Below are 23,942 nucleotides of genomic sequence, written 5' to 3'. Positions count from 1 at the left end.
TGGACAAGGGAAGTATTTTTTTCCAAGACAAAGATATGAGAGAAGTAAATATTGTCTTTGTTATTTATTTTATGGTTTCACACCCAATTTCCTGGATGCATAGGTCCTGGGCTACCATCTGCTCAAGATTCCGTCCAGCAAGTACCAATTCAGGACTGTCTATTCTAGACAGTGCTCTATAAGGTATGATAATCCTGTCTAATTCTGAACACAATTGGTGACATGAAAAATTCTCTTGATTAGACTACATTTTAATTTTCCATTGCTTACTTTTTCTACCTTCTATTCCTGTAGAATACTTTTTTATACTTTCTATTCTTTTATTCTTGCTTTTTCTTCCAAACATATGTGTAAAGTTATAAACAAGACTTAGTTGTTTAGAAGACTAAAGATGAATCTAGATTACACATAAATTGGGGAATTATTATTCATTACATGTAATTGAAAGGTAGCATTGATCTTCATAGCTGAAAACATTAAACAAACATAAAACTGCTTATTGTAATCTGATATTTTGAAAGGCTCAATTATCTTTCTTTCGAACTTCTAAAATGTTCTGGCACTGGACATTTTTTAGTTTATGTTAGAAATTATCTTAGTAAATAAGTGTATATAATACGTTTTTGTATTCTTTCTCTTGTGAATGTTCCATTCTCTCTTTTGTGAATGAATGTCAGGATTTTGATGTATTTAACAGTAGTTTTTGCACTGCAGTAAGACCCTTACATTGGTATTTGAATGCAATTTGCTATTATTTGTTATTATTTTATCATATTGATATTTTATCAATATGATGAGACAATTTCTATAAGTAATAATCTTATAACATGACTGTAAAGTCATGTCATGGCTATGCATGAGTGACAACTTGGATCTGCTCTCAAATCAATTAGAGGGAAAACATTAAAAAGGAACCTTTCTAAATAAAATTCATCTCATAATTTCCAAAAATGCTATTGATTAAAGATTGATAAGAATAAAGGATTTAAATATCTAATCCAGGCAGTAGAGCAATAGATGATAGCCCATCATCACTATCCAGGTAAATGCCTGAAGACAAAATGTGAAATCTGTCTTGAAAACTTTTCTTGGGAAACAAAGATGGGGTCAGTATTTAGAAAAGAGAATCAAAGTAGTCCTCTGGAAACAAAAAATACCTTTTCTTCCTATTAAGGAAATATATTGGTGGAAACAAATACAGGAGATTAATAAGTTTGAGAAACTAATTGAGAAATGCTGTCATCCACTGAAAACTACTTGATGAAACCCAAACAGTATCATGCTAAGCTACTTAAACATTTCACCTAACTAATGAATAAACATCACACTGTTATACAAGGTTATTAAGCAACCTTGTATGACAAGTTGTTACAGTAGGCACTTTCATTTCTTGTTGATGTTATTCAATACACATATTTACACATTGTCCAGATGGGAAAAACTGGCAAAATAATGGATAAAGATATGCTTGTCCCATTTAGACATTGTTATGATTTACATCAGTATTTTATATAAAAGTAGGTTCTAGTGTCACCAAACCTGGGATCAAATCCGTCTCCATCTCTTACTAGCCAAAAGACCTTGGTTAAGTAACAATCTCTCTAACCTTCAGATTCCCCATCTGTAAAGTGGGAATAAAAGTAGTATTCATCTTTTGGTGTGTTGTAACAATTAAATAAAATAATATAAATCAAGTGCTTATTTAAATTAGGTACCACTGTTTTAATCACTCTTGATGTCCTGTTAGCATTGAATTCTATGAACATCATTTGATTGACAAAATGTAGGTAAGATCTGAAAGTTTTTGTCAGACACTGAGATGATTCTGTCATTTTTCCCAATGAGTACCTCCTTGCTTAAATGCTGGGCCACTACTGGGACCCTAACAAACAATACATCAGGCTCCTGCCACTGATTATTTAAACTAAAAGGTACATAAAGTAAACTTTGCTCTACTGTCATATCATACTACTCAGCAGTTATAGCCATCATGACCTTCTGTTTTTTTCCCCAATGCTGATTCATGCTGCACCACTGCCATGCTCTTCTGATCACACTATTTGCCACAACAAAAATGTTAAGACAACCTCAGGCTTTGCTTTTAGCACATTTTAAAAGTTATTTTGTTATATTTATCTATCAATATTGCTTGGTTGATTAATAACAAGAGCAACGGAGATGAAACTTTTTCAATGATCCTGGAAGTTTCAACTTGTTTCTGAGTGATATGTAACATTGTTTGTGGACCCGTAAGTTTGATTTTGAATTCGTACCCTGTGGTTTTTCAGCAGGACCAGCTATGATTACTTGAACGTGCAAAGGTTCACCAATTAGACTGTGAACAAAAAAATCCAAGCACCTCGGCATAGGCTTGAGAACGTATTTTTGTTGATTTCTTTCAGGTTGTTAAGAGAGAAGTAAGAGACAGTGGCTGTAAATTCAACCATATGGAATATAAAAGCCTGTAAATGTTTTACAAATCTTTGGTATAACAATGTTGTGTTCAAAGAAAACGACAAATAAGCTTACCGTACGCTTGTGGAAGAAGGAAAACAAAACAATTTTAGACAGAATGCTCCTGTCAAGAAAAGGTTTTTCTCAGTAGGGTACAGAATGGTTGCCTAGGAAACCAATACTAATTGCTGCTGCTGATGGAAACTAATCAACAAGGAAAGCACTGTGTAGTTTGAAGCACTCTGCTAAACAAAGACCCTAGACGAATTCATAAAAATAGGGAAAGAAGAAAAGTTCTTTGCTTCTACTCCTTGCTCAATTTGGAGAGTAAATGGTTCCTCTGAAACTATTTCCTGTAATCAACTGATGAGGAAATTAAAAGAGCAAATTCTTGGGTTTTTGTTTGTTTGTTTCCCTGGCACCTTTGCATTAATTAGAGGCCAGCATTGGCATGTCTCACCCTAGACAGACTTCTATTAATCTCAGGGGTCACACTGGCCAACACTACAGCTACAGATCTTTGCCCACCAGCTTTTTTTTTTCCCTCCCAGATATTTCTTCTAAAGATTTAGTGATTAAAACAAGGATCAATTTCGTTTATGGGGAAAAATGCATTTGAGGTGAAGTTAGTTAACAAAGACAAATGCATTTAAGATAAAGGAATTATGATGGCACAAAATTCGGCTCTGATGGGTACTTAAATTTAAGAGAATTTATTTTGCACCTGTTATAGACAATGGAGCTATTCTTAGTCATTAGGGGGATACAAAGATGAGTAAGATACGGTGTTCCTACATTTAAATTTTGTTTAAAGAGGGGCAATCTTGTTGAAGGACATGTTTTATTTTTCTTCTTTAAGATTTACTAGTAGTGGCCACAAATGTTGACTGATCCTGCCACAGTCACTCATATGGTCCTCTTAGGAAATGGATTTACAAATTGGTAGACTAGGATTGTGAGTACAGTGTATAATTATAGGATAATTTTCCCTCTCTTGCTCTTTTTTTTCCTGTACCTCCACATACATGCTCAAACCCACAATCTTGTTTAGATTACACCTTAATGTACTCAGATGAAGTATTTAGAGTTTAATAGAACTGGCCTAGCATTTAAATTTGGTCAAGGAGGAAAATGTAGTAAATTAATACTATTATCAGTGAAAGGACATCATAGGTTAAAAACACTACATTACGGAGTCAAAAGTAATTAGAAAAGCACAAATCAGAGATAGTACCTACTGTAAAATTTTGCTTCTAATTTTAAGTGCCCAGCTGAAAGTAGGGAAACAGAAAACACATTTATGCAGAAGAAATACAGTAAGCCAATATCATTACAATTTAGCTTTATATTTATCATGTTCTAGTTAAGGTTTTCTACTGCTGGTGGTATTGGGGGTGTCCAATGGAGTAATGTATTGCATTTTTATGCTGTTTTTGGCCCATATATTACACATTTACTGATTAAGGTTGTAATTTTTTATCAATCTTCACTTGAGAAAGACAAATTTCTAGAGAGGTTTGCTCCCCTGAAATTTTCAAATAGCTTTAACACCAACAAATTGAATCCAATCATCAAGGCACTGAGGGAACTGACAGTACTTTTGGAACTCTGAAATGTTCTGTTTTGAATCTCGTCAAAACTGTTACAATTGTACTACTCTTTGTAGATGTGGGGAAATTGGATTATATTCTCTTCTTCATTAAGTTTTAAAATACATGACATTGCTAAAGGAATGTAGCATGAGACATTTTAAATAATATTAGTGGGAAAATAAAATACCAATAAAACAAAGAGACCTTGAATAAATCCACCCTGAGAAAGAGTAACTGTGAGATAAACAAAATATAAAATATAGTGTGCTTGCAGAAAAGCAATAGTGTGTGTGTGTGCGTGTATGTGTGTGTGTGTGTGTGTGTGTGTGTTTATGCACGTGTTAGTACTCATGCACATAGAGGTCTGTCCATGCTTTTAAAGTCTCATCTGTATGTGGATACCTCACAGGTCTTGGACACAAGGAGCAAGGCTAGGGTTTCTTATGGAGAAATCAATGCTTCTATAGCTGCAAAACATAGGAATGTCAATGCTGGCCTGAGACAGAGGATATGATGGAAAAAATAATTCTAGATTCTAAAAATATGTCATTGGAATAAACTTTTGAAATTAAGTTCTCTATATACCAAGAATAGTCTTTACTAGTTACCTCTGTAAACACAGATCTTTCTTCTAGGAGAAGCTATATTTGTTACAATAAAATGGTAAAGATCAGCAGCTTAAATAACTTTTGTTTGATCCTTCTCTCTCATCCCTAACATAACTTAGCAAATTTTTGGAGGCCTTGTGACCTAGAATCATATGGAATTTAGGAGCCATGTGATAGGAAAAATCACTTTGTTCAAAATACATCATAAGGTACACTCAATGGTCACATGGAAAAACCAACATGACTTCTGCATAATTAGATTAAACCTCCTTATTTTACTCTTTATTAAACTCCTTATTAAAACTCCATAAGTGCTTAAACCTCCTTTCCGTCCCATCACCTTTCTAAGAATTCACAAACAGCAGCAATCATCAACCTAATCTGCTTTCTTCTTAGCAAGTTTCTCACTAACTACTAATGTTGTAAATAAGTGACTGTTCATTTTCTATGCCTGCATATTTTATGTCATTATAGCTACAAAAGTATTGTCTGCAAAGATTCTCTCTATACAAGCACCTGAAATGACTTGGCAGACTTTAAAAGTCAATATTAAATAGACATGGTAGTTCTTCATAATTTTCAAATCATAACTGAATATATAATCAGATAATCATGTTTTAGTAATCTTGTGGGGGGAGGTACAGTAAAATCAATTACACTATGAACTTCTGAAAACTGAAATACCTACTTAAAAAAAAGAAAAAGTAAAGTAAATTTGAACCATCCTACTATTCTTTCTTTAATAATGCTGTTAAATAAAAGCTCAGCCACAACCAAAGAGAAGGGGAGCACCTTCACTGGAAAAATTCTAAATATGTAAAATTGATGATAGTTAAAACACTGTTTGCCAGACCTGTAAGTAGCAAAATCAAGAGACTTTGCAAATCTTCTTTTTATAGCAAGAAGTGCAAGGTCAATGGCATATTTGTATTTGATACCATTATGATAGTACAAAGCAAAGACTTTAATAGAATTTTAAAATTTCTTCATGCCAAAAATATTCTAGAATAAAGATGATTTCTTTTAGGTTCTGTATTGATAAATGCATCCCATGGAAAATATTATTAAATACATTTCTTAATTTTAATTCTTCATTATGTAAGACAAATAAAAAATAAATAATAATAATTTCAAAAGTACCTTGAGAAATTTGCAAATAACATACCAATCTTTAGAAAACATCTCTCGGACGTTTGTTGAAATAAAATTTTACATTGATGATTTTGCTTCGATGTTGTTTATTTATGTCATTTTCTGTAGCTGCGTCTCTCGACTGTATTGCTTCTCATTGATAGCAAGCACACCTCTAGAAGTACCTTCAAAGCGTGAATTCCATCTCTATTATACCTATACTTGCCAAAGAACTCACTCTTTACTTGAAGACAATGAAGTTTTATATCAGAATAGAAATGATATCTAGAAGCACAAAACTATAACTTGTTATTGTGATAGCTCTGGTTGTCCTATTGTAGGAGCCCAGCAGAAAAAGAAAGGTAGATAAAATTTGATGGAGTGGTAGAGTTGAGAAAAATGTAAGAACAGGATGCTGTCTAGGTAGGTAGCCTGATATAGGGCAAGGAAATTAAGCTTTGTAATGGGATTTATGGCGGGATTTTAGGCATATGAGCATATGCCTGCTGACTTGAAGAAAATGAAGAGATGGGATTGGGGAAGCAGATAGAAAAGTGCTGAACTCATGTTTCATTTACTTTCTAATTCCGCATAGGGCTGGTCCTAGGTAGGCAGATATTACTATACCCCTACAACATACTTGGTCTACGAAGAGAGCTTCATTTGGAATGAGAATCACAATCTTATGGAATAGATACGTGGGGCTTGCTGAGGATATGGAAAATCAGATTTCATTAAAAGGCTTTAAAATTTTTAGGAAAATATTACAATGAAAATTCAGTTTACTATGATAATATATGAAAAATATATTATTTTCTTCCCAACATAGAAGAAAAATTTCTAAATCAGGACTTGTACCTTTGTTTTCCAAAATGAAATTACAATTTCAGTATTTCATGTACAGGAGCACTGATCATGAAGCAGTTGACCAATTCTTGGGTGTAAGAATATGCCTAAAAATAGCTTGGTTTCTCAGATTCCTTTCCTTTCCCTTTGCTAGTTTATCAGTCATTTTTCTCCCAACTTTTACAGAGGCCACCCCCTCCAAAAATATTTTTTGTGAGTTTGTAGTTTGGGTTTGTTTTCTTAAAAAAATTGTGAAAGTAAAAACTCTCATAAAAGTAGAGAACTTTGTTGTTTTTGCTCTTTTTCTTGGATAGTTCTGAAATGCACACATGAATCAAAGAGGCAGGAATGACATGATCTGAAAACAACTAGAAGGTGATCAAAAACTATAGGAAGAGTAGTATTGTTTTAATGCAATCATTATGTTAATTAAAGTGTCTTACCTGAAACTTTATAGCATAAAATACAAGAAATACCTCAACATTTTAAATAGAGTTTAGAGTGTCCAAAATACTCTTTTAAAAGAAAATTTCATATTTTCATTTTCCCACAGAACTAGTAAAGAAAACCACTTTCTATTTACATACTGTAGTTTTTCCACATTCAGTTGTATCAAAGAACACAGGGAAAAGTTGAAACTTACCATTATTCAGGCCTCCGGAGACTCAAGCATTTCCAGTTAGAATTGAAGAAATGCTCAATATTATAAAATTTACTTTAAAATAAGTATAATTTGGGGGAGTTTTTTTTTCTTCACATCAAAAAAATTAAATTCAAACTTATCTAGTAATTCCATCATAAGATGATAAATTGTCAACTAGAGTAATTTATGTTCACCCTTAAAGAGTGAAATCCAACTAGAAAGGGAACCTGTGTCACCAAAATAGGCAACTCCTTGAGCAGTGTTTTTGATGTTGTATTAGGATCATATGTGCAAGTTAAATGTGCTCTGCAGAGCATTTCATAACACATTTTTCTTCAGGATGGCAGATATTTACATGAGAGCAGCGGACTATAGTTATCCGAACTGAATGAACTTCCTCTCTTAAAATGTGACTTTTGTTAAGTGGCTACTATATTTGCTTCAAACTTAATTATTTGCTTCTTTTCTTATAGCAATCAGGACTTCTAAAAAACTAGATGAGAACTGGCTTGGAGAAAATAAATATCTTACATGCGTTGTGATCTACACCAAGTTAGTGCAATATTTGGAGAAAAAGCCACGTTCCCCAGGTCAGCATTTGTGTTCCAGTAAAGCTCAAAGGAAAGCAAGTTTATTCCAATTTTTTTAAAGCTTTAGTCACAAATCTCTATTTTTCAAGCTGATGAGAAAAATAACCAAAGTCAATTTTTAAAGAAAGACATAAACAAACATGGGCTGAAGATGCAAAATGCAATAAGGAGAAAAAGTATCCTGTGAACTGATTTATTTTTTTAAAGCGCTTATAAAAGTAAGTTGATAATTATTATTGCTATTATTAGTTTCCTCCTTGCAGAAGAATTTCACTAAAAACACTGAGATACTTAATGATTAGATTTAGAAAATGTAAATGGGAGCATTTTCATTCAAATATGTCAAAGGAAAAAAGAAAATTATGGATCACAGGAAGCTTTTATTAAGTGAAAAATGAAAACTAAAATGAAACTAAGGAATTATATTTAACTGAAATCACAATATTTTCCTAAAGTTAATGTATAAATTTCCTAATTTGATATGAAAATGTTGTTTACTATCTAAGAACTCATTTGCAAATAATTTTATAGACTCAAAGATGAAATAGAGAAAATAAAGGGCATTGGTGACATTCGGTCTTCAAAAATAGGATACATAATATCTTTCCAAGATGATACTGGTATACTCCTTTAATGGAGGCACATATTAAATCCATGACTTAGAATATCCAAATGCTTTAAGATTTAGATTGCCCATTTGTCAGAAATGAGATTTACTTGAGCTCCTGACCTAGAACAGCGCAGCAATCCTTATTTATAGTCAGAGGATCAAAAAGGACATGCATTATAGAGTTCCATTTACAGGATATTTCGGTGGCATTTTCAACCCAAGCCAATTATTACACTGGCCTCAATTCTGCAGAAATGAACATGAAAATTTTTTCTGTATCTGTGTATTTCTTAACCACTAGATTATCTTTTAGAAAGTTCATTTATCTGGACTTTTCATATTATTTTCAGTTCAGTAATTTTCATCATCAAGAAAATATCTCCAATTTGATATCTTATACAGCTATCGTCAGTCAAAGATATATTTTCTTTACTCCCAACTCTCACTCCCAATTTCAGAACAAGTTAAGTCTTCCACTATATATTTTCACTACAGTATTTTGGAGTTCCTACCTAATTTCTTTCTGTCCTAACCAACAGTTCTAAAGTCCTTACTTTGAATCTCGACTGTTTTCAGTTTCTTGATTTACCTCTTCATTCTCAGTTTTCCCTTCTTTCTTTTCTTTTCTTTTCTTTTCTTTTGAGATGGGGTCTCACTCTGTCACCAGGCTGGAGTGCAGGGGCGCGATCTCAGCTCACTGCAACCTCCACCTCCTGGGTTCAAGCGATTCTCCTGCCTCAGCCTCCTGAGTGACTGGGACTACAGGCGTGCACCACCAAGCCCAACTAATTTTTGTATTTTTAGTAGAGATGGGGTTTCACCATGTTGGCCAGGATGGTCTTGATCTCCTGACCTCATGATCTGCCTGCCTTGGCCTCCCAAAGTGCTGGGACACAGGCGTTAGCCACAGTTTTCCTTTCTAACATAGTCTTTCCTGCAGATTTATTGTTCACAATGTAGTATAAATTTTGTAGACCATTTTGTTTATGTGATTTCCATTCTCACAACTATATATGGATACTTTTTTTTTTTTTTTTTTGAGACAAGGTCTCACTCTGTTGCCCAGGCTGGAGTGCAGTGGCATTATCTCAGCTCACTGTAACCTCCACCTCCTGGATTCAAGCAATTCTTGGGCTGCAACCTCACGGGTAGCTGGTATTACAGGTGTGTGCCACCACGCCCAGCTAATTTTTGTATTTTTAGTAGAGGCAGGGTTTCACTATGTTGGCCAGGCTGGTTTCAACTCCTGACCTCAAGTGATCCGCCCGTATTGGCCTCCCAAAGTGCTGGGATTACAGGCATAAGCCACCATGCCCAGCCCTCTCTTCTTTATATCAATTCAAAAAATATGTTCTAGCACCCACATATTATAGAAAATAAGCACTGTGTTATATACAAAAAGGAAAAGAAAGATGAATGAAGTACAGGTTCTACCTCAAAGCATTTCCAACCTAGTGACTGGAATAAAAACAAATAACAAGTAACTTCAGTAAAATGATTGCTATGATCAATTGCATTAGCAAGATATAAACATGGTGCTTGGTGTTCAGAAGAGGAAGACTCACTTGAGAGAATAAAATCAACAACAGCTCTTTATCTTTAACAGTAGACTTCTGAGAACCTTTGCTGTAGGGTGGTACCCTTCCAAAATGTTTTTCCTATGACTTGTTGCAAAATGCTGCGTGGGAATGAAAACACCACAATGTAAACTTGCCCATTTACATTCGGCAAATGTAACGTGTCACAAAAGAGAAAATTTTAGACCAGTCAGAGGACCGATCATTCATACTAGAGATGCTTTGCAAGAATCAGAGGTGCTCATATGCCAGCATCACTTTGACCTTTGTTTCCAAATTAAAAATATGGATTTTCAGGATGCTTAAGCTGAATCATATGTATTTAGGACGATTTTTCTCTGAATCTTGATTCCTCCTTTCTTTTCTATTTTTGCCTAATGCCTTCTTGCATATTCCTGAAATTGACTGTATTTTACTCTTATTTCTGTGTTCTAATAACCACCCAGCATTTGCAAAAATTGTTAAAAGCATTGTTAAAAGTTGCATGAGAACCTATGACATATGCTTTCCCCTTCCTTTGCTCGTCAGCTTGGCTGGTTTTTGAATTGCATTTTCTATGAGTGTTGCTGAATGGTGACTCATTCAGTGAGACGAGCTACACAGTGAGCCGGCAGGACACGGTTTAGTGTCCTTTTCCCCCAGGACTCACGATGCCAGGTCAGATAATGCTGAAGCTACCAGGTCTGCAATGCAGCACCAGTTGTTCTGTTCATCCTCTCCTGATATGATTTCCAGACTCCCCTGACAGTCAAAGCACGTGCTTTATGTAATGTACTGGGGAGCAGTGAAGTGTGAGGGAATGAGTGGAAGAGAAAAAGGCTTGACACACTGAAGCAGAAAGAGTCAGTTTATCTCAATAGCTTGGAGGGGAAAAAAGAGGAGTGATAACTGCTGGGTACTCTCCAGTCTACTTACTAACCTCCCAACCGCAATAAAATGAAACCCAATGCTAAATCGCAAGGCAGCATTTGGCATACAGTGGCAAATATCTTTCTCAGACATGCAGAAGTAATATAATCAAAGAATATATATATGTGTATATATATATATTTCACACTTAAAAACACATTATTGCTTGATAAGAAATATATTCTCAAGATATTTGAGCAACTTATTTGTTCAAAACCATTATATTTTTTATCTTATCTTTTTATCTTTTTCTCTTTTGTGAGGAGAAAATACTTCGAAATATAACAAAGGACAGATAAAGGCCATGCATAATCCTAACCAAAACAAAGGCTTAGACAGTCCGAAAATGAATATAGAAGACTCACTTCCATTACTTATTACTTTCATCTGTTCGCTAAATATAAAAAAGCATTTAAGAATTGTTTATAATTTTTATCTAAATGGAGGTGTTTTTAATATCAAAAAAATTGAAAAACGTTAAAAGAAAAATATGATGACAAACATGACAGCAAATTAGAGGAGAGAAAACTTAAGATCATGGAAAATACAGGATGAGAGAAAGGTCAAGTAAAAATTACAATGATAGTTAAATTATATTTGCACTTAAAAACAAACTAGAAAGAATAATTTTCACAAATAGGTCTGAATTGTCATTGGCACAAATCTGTTGCATTAAGATTCAAATTCAACAGAATAATTTTTAAAATGTCAGTGGACCAAAACATCTGAGAAAATACTTTTGTGTGTGTGTGTGTGTGTGTGTGTGTGTGTGTGTGCTTGTGATGTAATTCTGACATTTAGCACAAAGCGAGACAAGAAACGAGACTGATTTCCACAGTGCATGGGAGGAATTTTCTTGAGGAACACACATAGAAGTATATGTTAATGCAATTAACCTCAGTTTTTAAATATCCTATTATATTGTGTTAGATAGAGCCTTGCTCTTCACAACTTGAAGTGTTTGTAGGCAATTAAAATTCCTGTAGGAATAAAATCATACCTCAATTTGTTGAGTCATAGGGTTTAATGGAAACAAGTCTTGAGAAACCAAGTCTTCCTCACATTTCGATTCAGAATTACCATCTTAAGAAAATCTCATCCTACCTTAAGACTTGACTAAAGAGCAAAGACAGATTTTTATGGGACAAAGTACCTTATAATTGTACAATGAAACAAAACTTTATCTGACGTTGGTTTTTTCCTCTAATTTGTAAAATATCAAAAGCTCTGGCTGGCAATACCTGCTATATACAACCTCATATTGTATCAAGAATAAAAGACACAATTCTTTATTATAATATCCATATAAGCTAGCCCTAAATTAGGTTCAAATCCTATTCATCAACAAGCCAAGCCAAATATTATGATTGAAACTAATCCCCACAACCAGCTTCACCTAGTAGAGAGACCACATAGGACAAAGCAAACGTGACAATACAAACCTTGTGGAACTGCCTTTTCTATCAATCCTTGTTCTTTCTCACTCTTTCTAGCCCCAGATGCCTAACCTTTAGAAGGAAAACACTGAAAAGATCCCCATTTTCTGTCCTCATCCCTCGGTGCCACCAGGCCCAGATGCTTCGCAGTGAGGCTGTGTGGTTTTCTGCAGATCCACCCTTGAATGCTAAATAACTGTTCTGCACACTCCTCTCTCTGCGGAGCTCAGGGAAATGGCAGCCAGAGCAATGAGTGGTTGGCATGGCAACTAGGAAAGGAAAATCTGCAACCTCTCGCATTGTTAGGCGAGCTTGTTTATTTGCTTGGGGGGGTTGGTGTGGATGGCTTTAGTCATTTTGCAGGAGAAATGGCTCAGTGCTATTCTGCTCTGCATAAATTAATATCATATTACATAGAATAGGCCATATTTTAAATGGGATGCTGACTCCTATTAGTAAATCGCGAAATCTAGAAACGGAGGCAGGGGAGAAAGAGAGAGGTGAGAAAAGGTAGGTTTGAATCTTTTGAGATTGAAAAGCAGAACAGAGAGAAAAGCGTTATGAAAGGCATATTCAGCTTTTTGCATGTGAGAGCTGCCAAACTTTTCCTTCATGTGTTTTCAAACTTAATAACTGCAGCAACAATAGATGTATATAACTGAGTGTTGGTCACTTGGCTGCTGGAGTTATGTGGATGTGATAGTGTAGGACCAGGCTTTAGAAGACATAGCTCCATGACGAGCTCCCTGAAAAAGTGACAACGCAAAGCCTGGAAAAGCTTTTCCATTCCTGCCTCTTTGGCAGTGGGTAGGTCTGGATAGCATGCCTGGAAATGATGGGGAGACAAAGGAATCCTGGTAAATTGTGGGGAGTATAGTGAGGAATTGCCTTTTAATCTTTACATACATTTACCCAAGGAGATTGCTGATACTGGCTTTTGATGGTCACGTAGGCACTTTCTACTCCCTGACCAGCATTTGTTGTTGTTGTTGTTGTTGTTGTTGTTTAGACGGAGTCTCTTTCTGCCACTCAGGCTGGAGTGCAGTGGTGCGATCTCAGCTCACTGCAAACTCCGCCTCCCATGTTCACACCATTCTTCTACCTCAGCCTCCTGAGTAGCTGGGACTACTGGCGCCTGTCACCACGCCCAGCTAATTTTTTGTATTTTCAGTAGAGATGGGGTTTCACCATGTTAGCCAGGATGGTCCCGATCTCCTGACCTCATGATCCGCCCACCTCGGCTCCCAATGTGCTGGGATTACAGGCGTGAGCCACCGCGCCTGGCCTGTGACCAGCATTTTTTTACTAGTGTTCACAGCACTGTACTTTAAGATAGTAAAAAATCACCAAAGCCTGACTTTAAATACTTTAAAAATGTTTTGGTATCAATAAATATCTCAAAATTGCCTCCCCTTTTCCTCTACTCAGATTGAAAACTAGGAATAAAGTTATGATCTCATATCACTTAAAATTACATGAATGTGCAGTTCTGGAATAGAAGAATTGTCTGCTTTGCCTGTAATTGATAACTGCTGCAACTAAATGCTGTTCTAAATGTGGCAGACAGGGATGGTGGAAGGAGCACTGGTCTGTAGGGCAAGAGACTTGCGTTCTCGTAGTAGTCATGTGATCTACTGTGAAAAGTCATCTCACTGGTCCCTTCCAGATTTCAATCATATCATCCACAACTGTGACAGAAAAGTAGCGGACTTCACCACTGTTTTCTAATAAAGAAAAAATCCTGACATTTGCAAAATTAATCCTGAGAGCAAGAAAAAAAAAATACACTCATCTAAAAAAGTCTTGAAAGCTTTTACAATGAGTAGCATATTTATAAAGCCATGTAAATTATAAACGATAGAAAAAAAAATCCATACCACTTCTTGAGGGTGGGACAGTTGAGAAGAGAGGAGCATGAAATTCCTGAACACTGTGTCACAATTCACCTCTCTTACTTTCTTACTGTGTAATACTGGGCAAGTTGCTCAGCCATTCCGTGCCTTAGTCATCTTATTTGTAAAAAGAAGACACTAATGACAGATATCCTCATGGAAATTGCAAAAAGATAAAATGAGATAAAAGATATGATGGTGCTTTATAAACTGAAGAGCACTATGGCAGCTTGCAATTCTATACACATTTCTAAGCTGTAGATATATATATATATTTCCATAATAGTTCTGTGAGGGATGAATAGAAATTTCCTCCTTTAGATGAAAAGTGAGCAACAGCAAAATTATTACTTTTTTAGAGCAAGGTCAGAAACAGAACCACCACTTTGTTTGCACATCCCTGTTTTTGCTGCTAGAAAGTGCCATATTCCAAATGATTCTATAAACAGGCACAGTAAAGATAGGATTTGATATAATACTATTAAGGGAATACTAGATGAAGTCAAAACCAGTGTAACTACACTGTTAAGTCACATGTACAATGATTACATAAATCAATTGCTTTTCTCCCTTAAAATTTGAAAGGTCACTTTCCATTTTCTAAAATAATTTTCCAGTCAATATTTTACAAATTTTACAAAGAATCCCTTTGCCCTCTTATAAGATCTTGATACAAGTTCTAATATGAGTTTGGGCCCCAACCCTGTAACTGAAACTTAAAGACAAGGCTCCTAATTATCTTCAGAGCTGAAACTCTGTGGGGACCAAAATGCATTCCTCTTGCTTTCTTCAATAAAGATAACACAGAAAAGAATTATTACAAGCCATTACTCTTATTATTTACACTTTGGAAAGCAATTTTTAAATGATGCATTAACTTAAATGTAAGACCTGAAGCTACAAAAATCATAGAAAAAAGGCCTAGGAAAAACTTTTCTGAACATTGGCCTAGGCAAAGAACTATAATGACTAACACCCCAAAAGTAAATGCAATAAAAACAAAAATAGACAAATGGGACTTAGTTAGATTTAAAAGCTTCTGCACAGAAAAAGAAATAACCAATAGAGTAAACAGACAACCTACAGAATTGGAGAAAATATTTGCAAACTGTGCATCCAACAAAGGACTAAGGAATTCAAACAACTCAACATGAAAAAAAATCCTCATTAAAAAGTGAGCAAAGGACATGAATAGACATTTCTCAAGAGAAGACACATACAAATGGCCAAATAGGTATATGAAAAAATGCTGAACATCACTAATCATCATGGAAATGCAAATTAAAACCACAATGAGATATCAACTTATACCAGTCAGAATAGCTATTATTAAAAAGTCAAAAGACAACAGATGTTAACAATGATATAGAGAAAAGGGAACTCTTAAACAACGTTGATGGGAATGTAATTACTACAGCCTTTATGGAAAACGGTATGGAGATTTCTCAAAGAATTGAAAATAAAACTACCATTCCATCCAGCAATCTCACTACTGGGTAGCTACCCAATGGAAAATAAATCATTATATCAAAAAGACACCTGCACTCATATGTTTATTGCAGCACCACTCACAATAGCAAAGGTATGGAATCAACCTAAACATCCATCAGTGGATGACTGGATAAAGAAAATGTGGTGTAGATATACAATGGAATACTATGCAGCCATAAAAAAGAATAAAATCATATCCTTTGCAGCAACATGGATGGAACTGGAGACCATTATATTAAGTGAAATAACTCAGAAAGAGAAAATCAAATACCACACGTTCTCACTTCTAAGTGAGAGTTAAATAATGAATACACATGGACATAAAGATGGAAATAATAGACACTGGAGACTCAAAAAGTGGGGAGAGTGGAAAAGAGGTGAGGGTTGAAAAATTACCTATTGAGTACAATGTTCAGTATTCAGATGATAGGTCCACTCAAAGCCCAGACTTCACCCCATGCAATATATTCATGTAACAAAAATGCACTTGTAATCCCGAATCCATGAAAATAAAAATTTAAAAAAACAAAGACAAAGATAAAAATTACACTTTAGACTTATTATAACAACAGCTTTCCTAAGTGGCTAGATGATTAATAGGTTCTCATTTCTTTTTTTCATGCTTCTGTGGCATGGCTTCTAAAAAGGACACTTTAGTGGTAAGAAAAAATCTTAAAGAATGAAAAAATTATGCTATAGTTGAGCAACCTATTCTATCTTCCTATGGATAGTTTTAAATCATAAAGAAAGGGACAAAATCTAGATTATTATTAACATTATTTTTTTGAGACAGGGTCTTGCTGTGTCACCCAGTCCAAAGTGCAGTGGCCTGATCACAGCTTACTACAGTCTCGATCTCCCTGGGCTCTGGTGATTCTCCCATCTTTGCCTCCCGAGTAGCTGGGACCACAGGTGTGTGACATCACACCTGGCTAATTTTTTTTTTTTTTTTTTTTGTGGAGATGAGGTTTTGCCATGTTGCCCATGCTGGTCTCAAACTCCTGGACTCAAGCAATCTGCTCGCCTCAGCCTCCCAAAGTGCTAGGATTACAGGTGTGAGCCACTGCCCCCAGCCAATTTAAATTATTATTGCCTTCTAACATTATCCACTCTCCCACCCTCTGGTGTCAGTGCATAAGATCAAGGATACACTGACTATGGGTTTGCATCTTTAAAAATTATGATTGCCCATAATGAAGACGAACATTAAAGGAGTGGATGGGGGGAAAAAGTAAGGATCTTGGTTGAAGTGAGCCCACTCTAATGAAGGAGAAAAGGGGGAAGAAGATGATGATTGCAATTTATTTATCATGTGATCTTATTTATATAGATGGTTAAAAAGAAACAACCTTCGAGAAAATGTTATTTTAAAATGCGAAGAGAAGATTATAGCAACAAAGGAAAGTAGAAGAAAGATTTTTGGATTTAATCGGTAATGTCCTGGATACTACAACATACAGCTATGGACCTGATGTCACTGAGAAATGCTTCATGCTAACAGTGGCCTGAGAACTATTCATTACAGGGAAAAATGTAATACACTGGTAGATTGTATAAAACAGTGAGCTGATGTATAGATCCCTGGTCCTTTTTAAAATAATCACATCAAAATATTATGCCAGCTCATATCTATAGTCTCCATCATCAAATGATAGCATTTCTAAATAGCATATTTGGGATTTAAGAGCATCTGTTTATGCTGGAGATTATTTTTATTACACAATTTGTGAAACAGCTGTCAATAAACCATGAATGATAAAATTTGTTATTTGTTAAATTGGAGTTTGGAAAGAAATTTAGTTGCACATTAACTCACCACTGGAACATCCTCTGTACGTATGAAAAGATAATATTTTACATTTTCCTTTTTCTATAGATTTCTACACATGCATATCTCATGGATTCAATACTCGGCTTGTTATTTCTAGAGGAAAGTTAATTTAAAAAATCACACCATAGTTTAGTTTGGATTGACTATCACTCTGGTAATCCATGGCTGACAGTTTACAATTTTTGTCACTCAGAACATACACACAAAACCTTTGTAATCAATCTCCCAAATCTAATACCAAATGTGTTTGATACATGTTGAGCTGAATTTAAAATTAACTCTGGATGCTCCTAAACCCATCATTTAAAAGAAACGCCTGTTAGCCTCTTTTAAATGTGTATTATTTTCTCAGAGAAGCTGGTGATGACATACTGTCTTGACAAAGAGATTTTTCTGATGCTCTCAAATACTTAAGACTACTGAACAGATGAAATAGTGAATGGTATTGATTTTCACTGCATGACCAAGCATACTGCAGTGATTTTTTTTTTTTTTAGTGTATTACAAGCCTTCATAACAGTCACTGAGAGTCAACTGGTGAGAGCCCAAGGGACAAAGTAAGACTTTTCAATCGTTTTCACCATTAATGTGAAGAAGACTTTCTTCTTTTTGAATTTATTCATTTATTCCTTCATTCACTCACTCACTCAACACACATTTATGGAATACTGAAGGTCTAATGCCAGGTGCTGCAAGATTCGATGGTGAAAAAAACCTTGACATATCATACTAACTCTTTTCTTCCTCACAACCAATATGCTATAACATGTCCTCATCCCCTCATGCTGCAATCCCTTCAAAATCCTCTTAGTTAGCGCACCTGACACCCAAGTTCCACCTTCTTAAAGTTGTGTATACTCAGCTTTAGAAAAATGTTGCTTGATCAAGAGTGCTATGTCATCCATATTGATACCACCACTACCACCAGTAATAATAAAAGTAACTAACAGTTATTGTCTCTTGAGCCATTCACTTTGTACACTTTAGTATCTTATTTAATCCTCATTGTAACCATGAAATGTGCAAATAATATTTTTATTTCATTCTCAACCACAATTTCATACTAAATTGAACATATGTGCCTGTGGGGCACTGCAAAGCTTCTCAAATCCTGGAATCAGGTTGGACACTATCATTCTCTTCTTCCATTTCACATGGATTTCTGCAGGGTACTTGCTTTTATCAGAACAACTGCTGAAAACCTATCTTTGCAAAGATATGATATCTTAAAGGAATATAGTATAATGTAATGTTGAAACTGTAAATTATCTTGAGCTTATAGTTCATGCAGTGTTTGACAGATATTATCACTGCTCCCCTTAAACATTTAAAATACCTTGTTGTATTCTTGTGAATTTGCTGCAGTACCCCAAGATGGTTTTGTGCACCATCTTTGGCCCAAAGCAGAAATAATCTGCTTTAAACTCTGTCTTTCTATACTGCTCATGTGGCACTTACATGTTATGCTTTGCATCCAAATAATCATACGCACAAGTCTCATGTCTACTCCAAGATCATCTGATCCATGGAGTTCTGGGACCATGTCTTGCACATGCACTGGCACAGAAGCTAACACAACACCTTGCATGTAGAAAATGCTCAACTGTAGTTTGTTGAGTGATGGGTTAAAAAAATTACAGTATATATTTATGTATTTTGCATTTTTCTGCTCTAAAAATATGCTTGTAAATCAATCCACTGGATTTAGGTACAAAGTCATTCAAGAGAATTAAAAAAAAACTATTTGTAAAATATTCTTTCAATGAGTTAAAATGCCGAAGGTTTCTAGCAAAACATACATATACTCAGCCTGCAAAAATTCACGTGACAAAAATTAAATAGGGGAATGGGATTGAGAATGTAGCTAATGTCAAGTTAGTTGCCATGATTTTTCTCTTCTTTTATTTCCTCTGACTGACTGGAATTTCAGTCCTAGCACTAGTGAAAGAGGATCAGTGCTGTATATTAATTCACTTTCAGACTAAACTGACTTCAAAGCACAAAGCAAGCACTTGGTGACAGCAGAGCCCTTAGTTACCTGCTGTTTCTCTGTCAGCTGAGGTCAGCTCTCCGTTGATCCCATTCTCTTTGGTATTTGAATAGGTGCCCTGTGACCCATGCTCTCCAAAGGCACCCTCTTCATCCTCCCTGTATGGGAATCCATTGGCGCTTCGGACAAGTCCTTCCCCTGCTCCGCCTTGATCCTTAATCTCAGGTGGATGTGAGTGTGCAGATGCCTCTGTTAGCTGTGCTGAGGTCCAGTGAGGCGCCTTTGCTTCGTCTTTCCGTTCATCTGCCATTCTTCAATGCCTTATTATTTCTCCTGCAATTTAAAGAGGAAAAATAGCAGCTATTACTTTGGGGAAATCTTCTGATCTGATATTGGTTGTACCAAGATAGGAGAAGTTTGTAGCAAACAAGTGGCTTTCTATAGTCAAAGAAAATATGTACAATAACCTATGTTTAATATCAAGAATGGGTCAATTAGTTCATCTTGAGTTTTACAGACCATTTCTGGAATATTAGTTCTTTTAAAATAAGATCACTGTCATTCTACACATGTTCCTCTTTGTAAACAAACAAAAACCAAAGAACAATGAAAAAAACTAGTGTTTGGCATTTAGGTACACATCTTAATGAACTTTCATTTAACTATGGTCTTGAATGTTGACTGTACGGTAGAGTCAAGGAATCCTTCAGCATAGGGAAAATCTGCAGTATGAGAAAACTGGCTAGAAAATGTGGAAGGAAGAATGACAGCAGGAATTCTATACCATGGAAAATTATCCCATGTACTTTCTTCAATCATGACTTTCAGTGAGATCTAGAAAAGACAATAACGGGCTAATGTTAGTTATTGTCTTTTCTAGATCTCACTGAAAGTCATGATTAGCTAAAATGGTGTTCAACAGCTCTATTTATCTTCTCTAAGAACATATTGGTTTCAAGGGTGTTCAATTAAAGCCAAAGGTAGATATGCTTTTCTGGATATTGTGAATTAAAAGAAAGACAGCTTTAACTTAATTTTTTAATAAACTTTCCTGGACCCTATCTATAGACTAAGAGGAGATAACATTTTCTATTAATATAAATCTTACAGAGAGAAAGGAAATAAATATAGCATTAGGCCTACATCCTATCTTATGGCATTATTTCTTAGCTAAATCGAATAAGATCTGAAAAAGTTAAAACCATTGACATATAACAGGAAGTTGTAAATTATAGCAAAGGATGAATGAGTTGTGGAGGAGGTGTTCTATGCATGTTAATTGGATGGAAGATACTGCATGACCTTCTCTTACAAGCTGATATTACCAAGTTTAGATATATAATTGAAAAGAGGTGATTCACCACTCAGTTTTGGAAAGCTGTTGCTCACCATGTAGCCTTATTGATGGCTTATCATCTCCACAGTAAGGATGACAATACAGACAATACTGTCTTTGGTGGAAACTAAGAACATCTTCCTTTTTTCAAAAAAGTATCTCAAGCAAAGACCTCCAAACAAGTAAGCAAAAGTTATATTAAGACAAATCCACTTCTTACTACCAAGCTCTGTTTGGAGAAAGTATAAATAAAGTAAGTTTTCCCATCAGATTACTAACAAGCATTTGTCTGGGGTTTTTTAACTGAATTTTGTTGCTATCCTCTGCTCTCTCTATTTTCTCTTCATAGCAGGAAGATCAGTTAATTCATTTAAGCCAATTTGACTACAGCATCAAATCTCTCCCAAAACTGATTCCCAAAACAGCTCTATTTCTCTTCCCTAAGAACATATTTAAACAAGATGTAAAAATTTACCTTTTAAAACATTGATTTGAAGGGCTTATGAGTAAATCAGGGAGTATTGCTACCTCACTATGTGTAAAGAATTGTGTGCACAGGAGGGTTTTCTCATCTATTAAATGAGAACAATGCTTAGTTTATTGGTTTGTTACCAAGTGTAAGCAGAATAAAATAAAGGACTCAACACAGTTCCTGGCATGCTCAATAAACAGTAGTTATTACATTTGTTATTATTTATTAATTGTATCATTAATCATTACATATACAACATTGGAATAGGAATGGGAGCCTGCAAACTTGGTGAGTACAACAATGAGAGTTACTTGCAAATCTGTTCCCAGATATTGTGTAGGAATGAATGGCTATCCTAAGACACTCATGGCAAATGTACCAGACATGGTAGTCTAATGAGAAGAGAGTGCTCTCGGAATTAACCTCTCCCTGTGTACACTGAAAAATTAGCTACATCTTTTTATAAAAACCATTCTGCAGTGTTCTACACTCCATTCTGCCATTTTCTTCTGGTCACATATCAAAATATCTAATTGGGTAGCCTAAGCATTGTATTTCCATGGAGTTGTGGCATCTTCATGTATGTAAAAGACTGAGGAAATCATCTAGATTCTGATTGTGACCTTTTGGATCGCAACATTTTACTGATAGATTCTTGCCTACTTCAGTATCCTAATCTTTACATGCTTTTATTTCTTTTTGTTTGTTTGTTTTACCAAAGAGCTTGATTAAGATTTCCATATTCTTATATGGCCCAATTTATTTTGTGTACACAGAGAACACTGTAAATAGAAAAAGTTTCACATAAATAACATGCCTTGTTGATGTAGCTTTTTCTGAGTTAATAGGCTTTATATTTTTGAAACAGTTTTAAATTTACAAAAATATTAAGCAGATACTACAGAGACTACCCATCTACCCCCTGCATACAGTTTTCCCTATTTTAAACATTTTGCATCATCAATATGGTACATTTATATAATTAGTGAACCAATATTGATACACTACTTTTAACAACAGTCCACAGTTTATTTAGATTACTTTAGTTTTTACTTAATGTCTTTCATTTTCATTTCAGGATCTGATCCAGGATACTATATTACATTTAGTTCTCATGTCTCCTTAGGTTCCTTTAAGACCTTGACCTTGAAAGTTTTGAGGAGTACTAATCAGATAAATCATAGGATACCCCCCTATCGAGATTTGTCTGATTTCTTTGTCATGATTGGTTTAAGGTTATGTGTTTTGGAGAGGAAGACCACAGAGGTAAAGTGTTCAGATGAGATGCTAAGCTACATGAGCAGGAACACTATGAGCCTTCTGAAAGCTTTTGATGTGCTACTGGATATTTGAATCTCAGGCAAAGGCAGTGATGTGCAAAACATCCCAAACCAATTGGCCACAAAACTTTTTCTAACACCATATTTATTAACATCCCCAAGAGGATCTGGGAAATATTTAGGTTTGTACTTTAGTCCATGTTTAACTCTAGGAGTTCTAGCCACCAAATATTAAAAGAAAATACAACAATATAAGCACCCACAACTCTCAGTTACATTTGGCTTCTCTCACCCCCCTGCCATAGGGCTTTCTGGAACAGATTTCTCAGTGACCAAGAATCTTTATTTTAAACCTAGCAAACCAACACTTAAATAGAAAGAGTGCTACTTGGTAATCATCCATTTAAAATATTAAGATAATTTATTTTCAAGAGGACAGACATTTAAAAAATGAATTCCTTAGTATTTAATGCTTTAGAGTTTTGAATTGTTAAAATTAGTTAATAAAAGCTAATTTTGGAAGAAGAAAAGGCTGGCTAGCTCCACTGATTTCGCTTAATACCAGAATCACAAACAAATCAAAATTAGTACCCAAAAAGTATCACCCAACTTCCTGGTAAGACTATTCAGATAATATTCCTTAAAATGTATGCAGATTAATCAGGTATTACTTCTTAATTTATTGAGCTTTTTGAAAGAAGATAGTCTAACCATTTAGTAAGTAATGATCATTTTAGGAGATTTCAAACTCAAATTAGCATGGCTCTGACAAAACTACTTTTACAGAAAATATAACTTGAAACGATTGCCTCTGTTTTAGGGAAAAGTTTATTGAACAAAAGGAGACACTATTTGGCCACACTCATTTATAATCACAACATAATATTATTAAAACACCACCCATAAGATGATAAATTTCACTTGTACTTCTAATCAAAGTTTTGGGGTCACAGATTATCTCTATTCTTCAAATGGTATTTTCAACATAGTTAAAAGTGACCATAGCTTTCTTTAATTTCTTCTTCCTGATGTAATATTATATTTTCCCGAATCTCTTTGAAAACTATATGAATGTGCAATTAAAGAAGATAAAGACTGGGTATAGTTGCTCTCGCCTATAATCCCAGCAGTTTGGGAGGTCGCGGTGGGAGGATTGCTTGAGGCCAGGAGTTCAAGACCAGCCTGATCAACAAAGTGAGATCCCATCTCTACAAAAAAAAACCTTTTTTAAAAAAAAATTAGCTGAGTACAGCT

The 23,942-nt window shown here is 35.0% G+C and overlaps 1 protein-coding gene across 39 annotated transcripts in view; it reads right to left on the bottom strand.

The window, feature by feature from the left end:
* LOC105481123 (microtubule associated protein 2) overlaps positions 1-23,942 on the bottom strand; it is a 315,665-nt gene that overhangs the window by 60,839 nt on the left and 230,884 nt on the right. For 33 of the 39 annotated variants that reach the window (XM_071073883.1, XM_011740412.3, XM_011740414.3 and 30 more), the window contains one exon: positions 19,649-19,933. In XM_071073883.1, the coding sequence (XP_070929984.1) occupies positions 19,649-19,910 (262 nt within the window). In that variant the 5' untranslated portion in view covers positions 19,911-19,933. Of the gene's footprint in view, positions 1-12,402; positions 12,634-19,648; positions 19,934-23,942 lie in introns of those variants that run through there. The other 6 variants (XM_071073896.1, XM_071073898.1, XM_071073899.1 and 3 more) reach the window with 3 other exon arrangements.

This window comes from Macaca nemestrina, chromosome 11 (assembly GCF_043159975.1).
Source record: "Macaca nemestrina isolate mMacNem1 chromosome 11, mMacNem.hap1, whole genome shotgun sequence".
Classification (NCBI taxonomy): Eukaryota; Metazoa; Chordata; class Mammalia; order Primates; family Cercopithecidae; genus Macaca; species Macaca nemestrina.
Note: the sequence above shows the minus strand (reverse complement) of the source record. Positions and strands in the feature narration are given on the sequence as shown.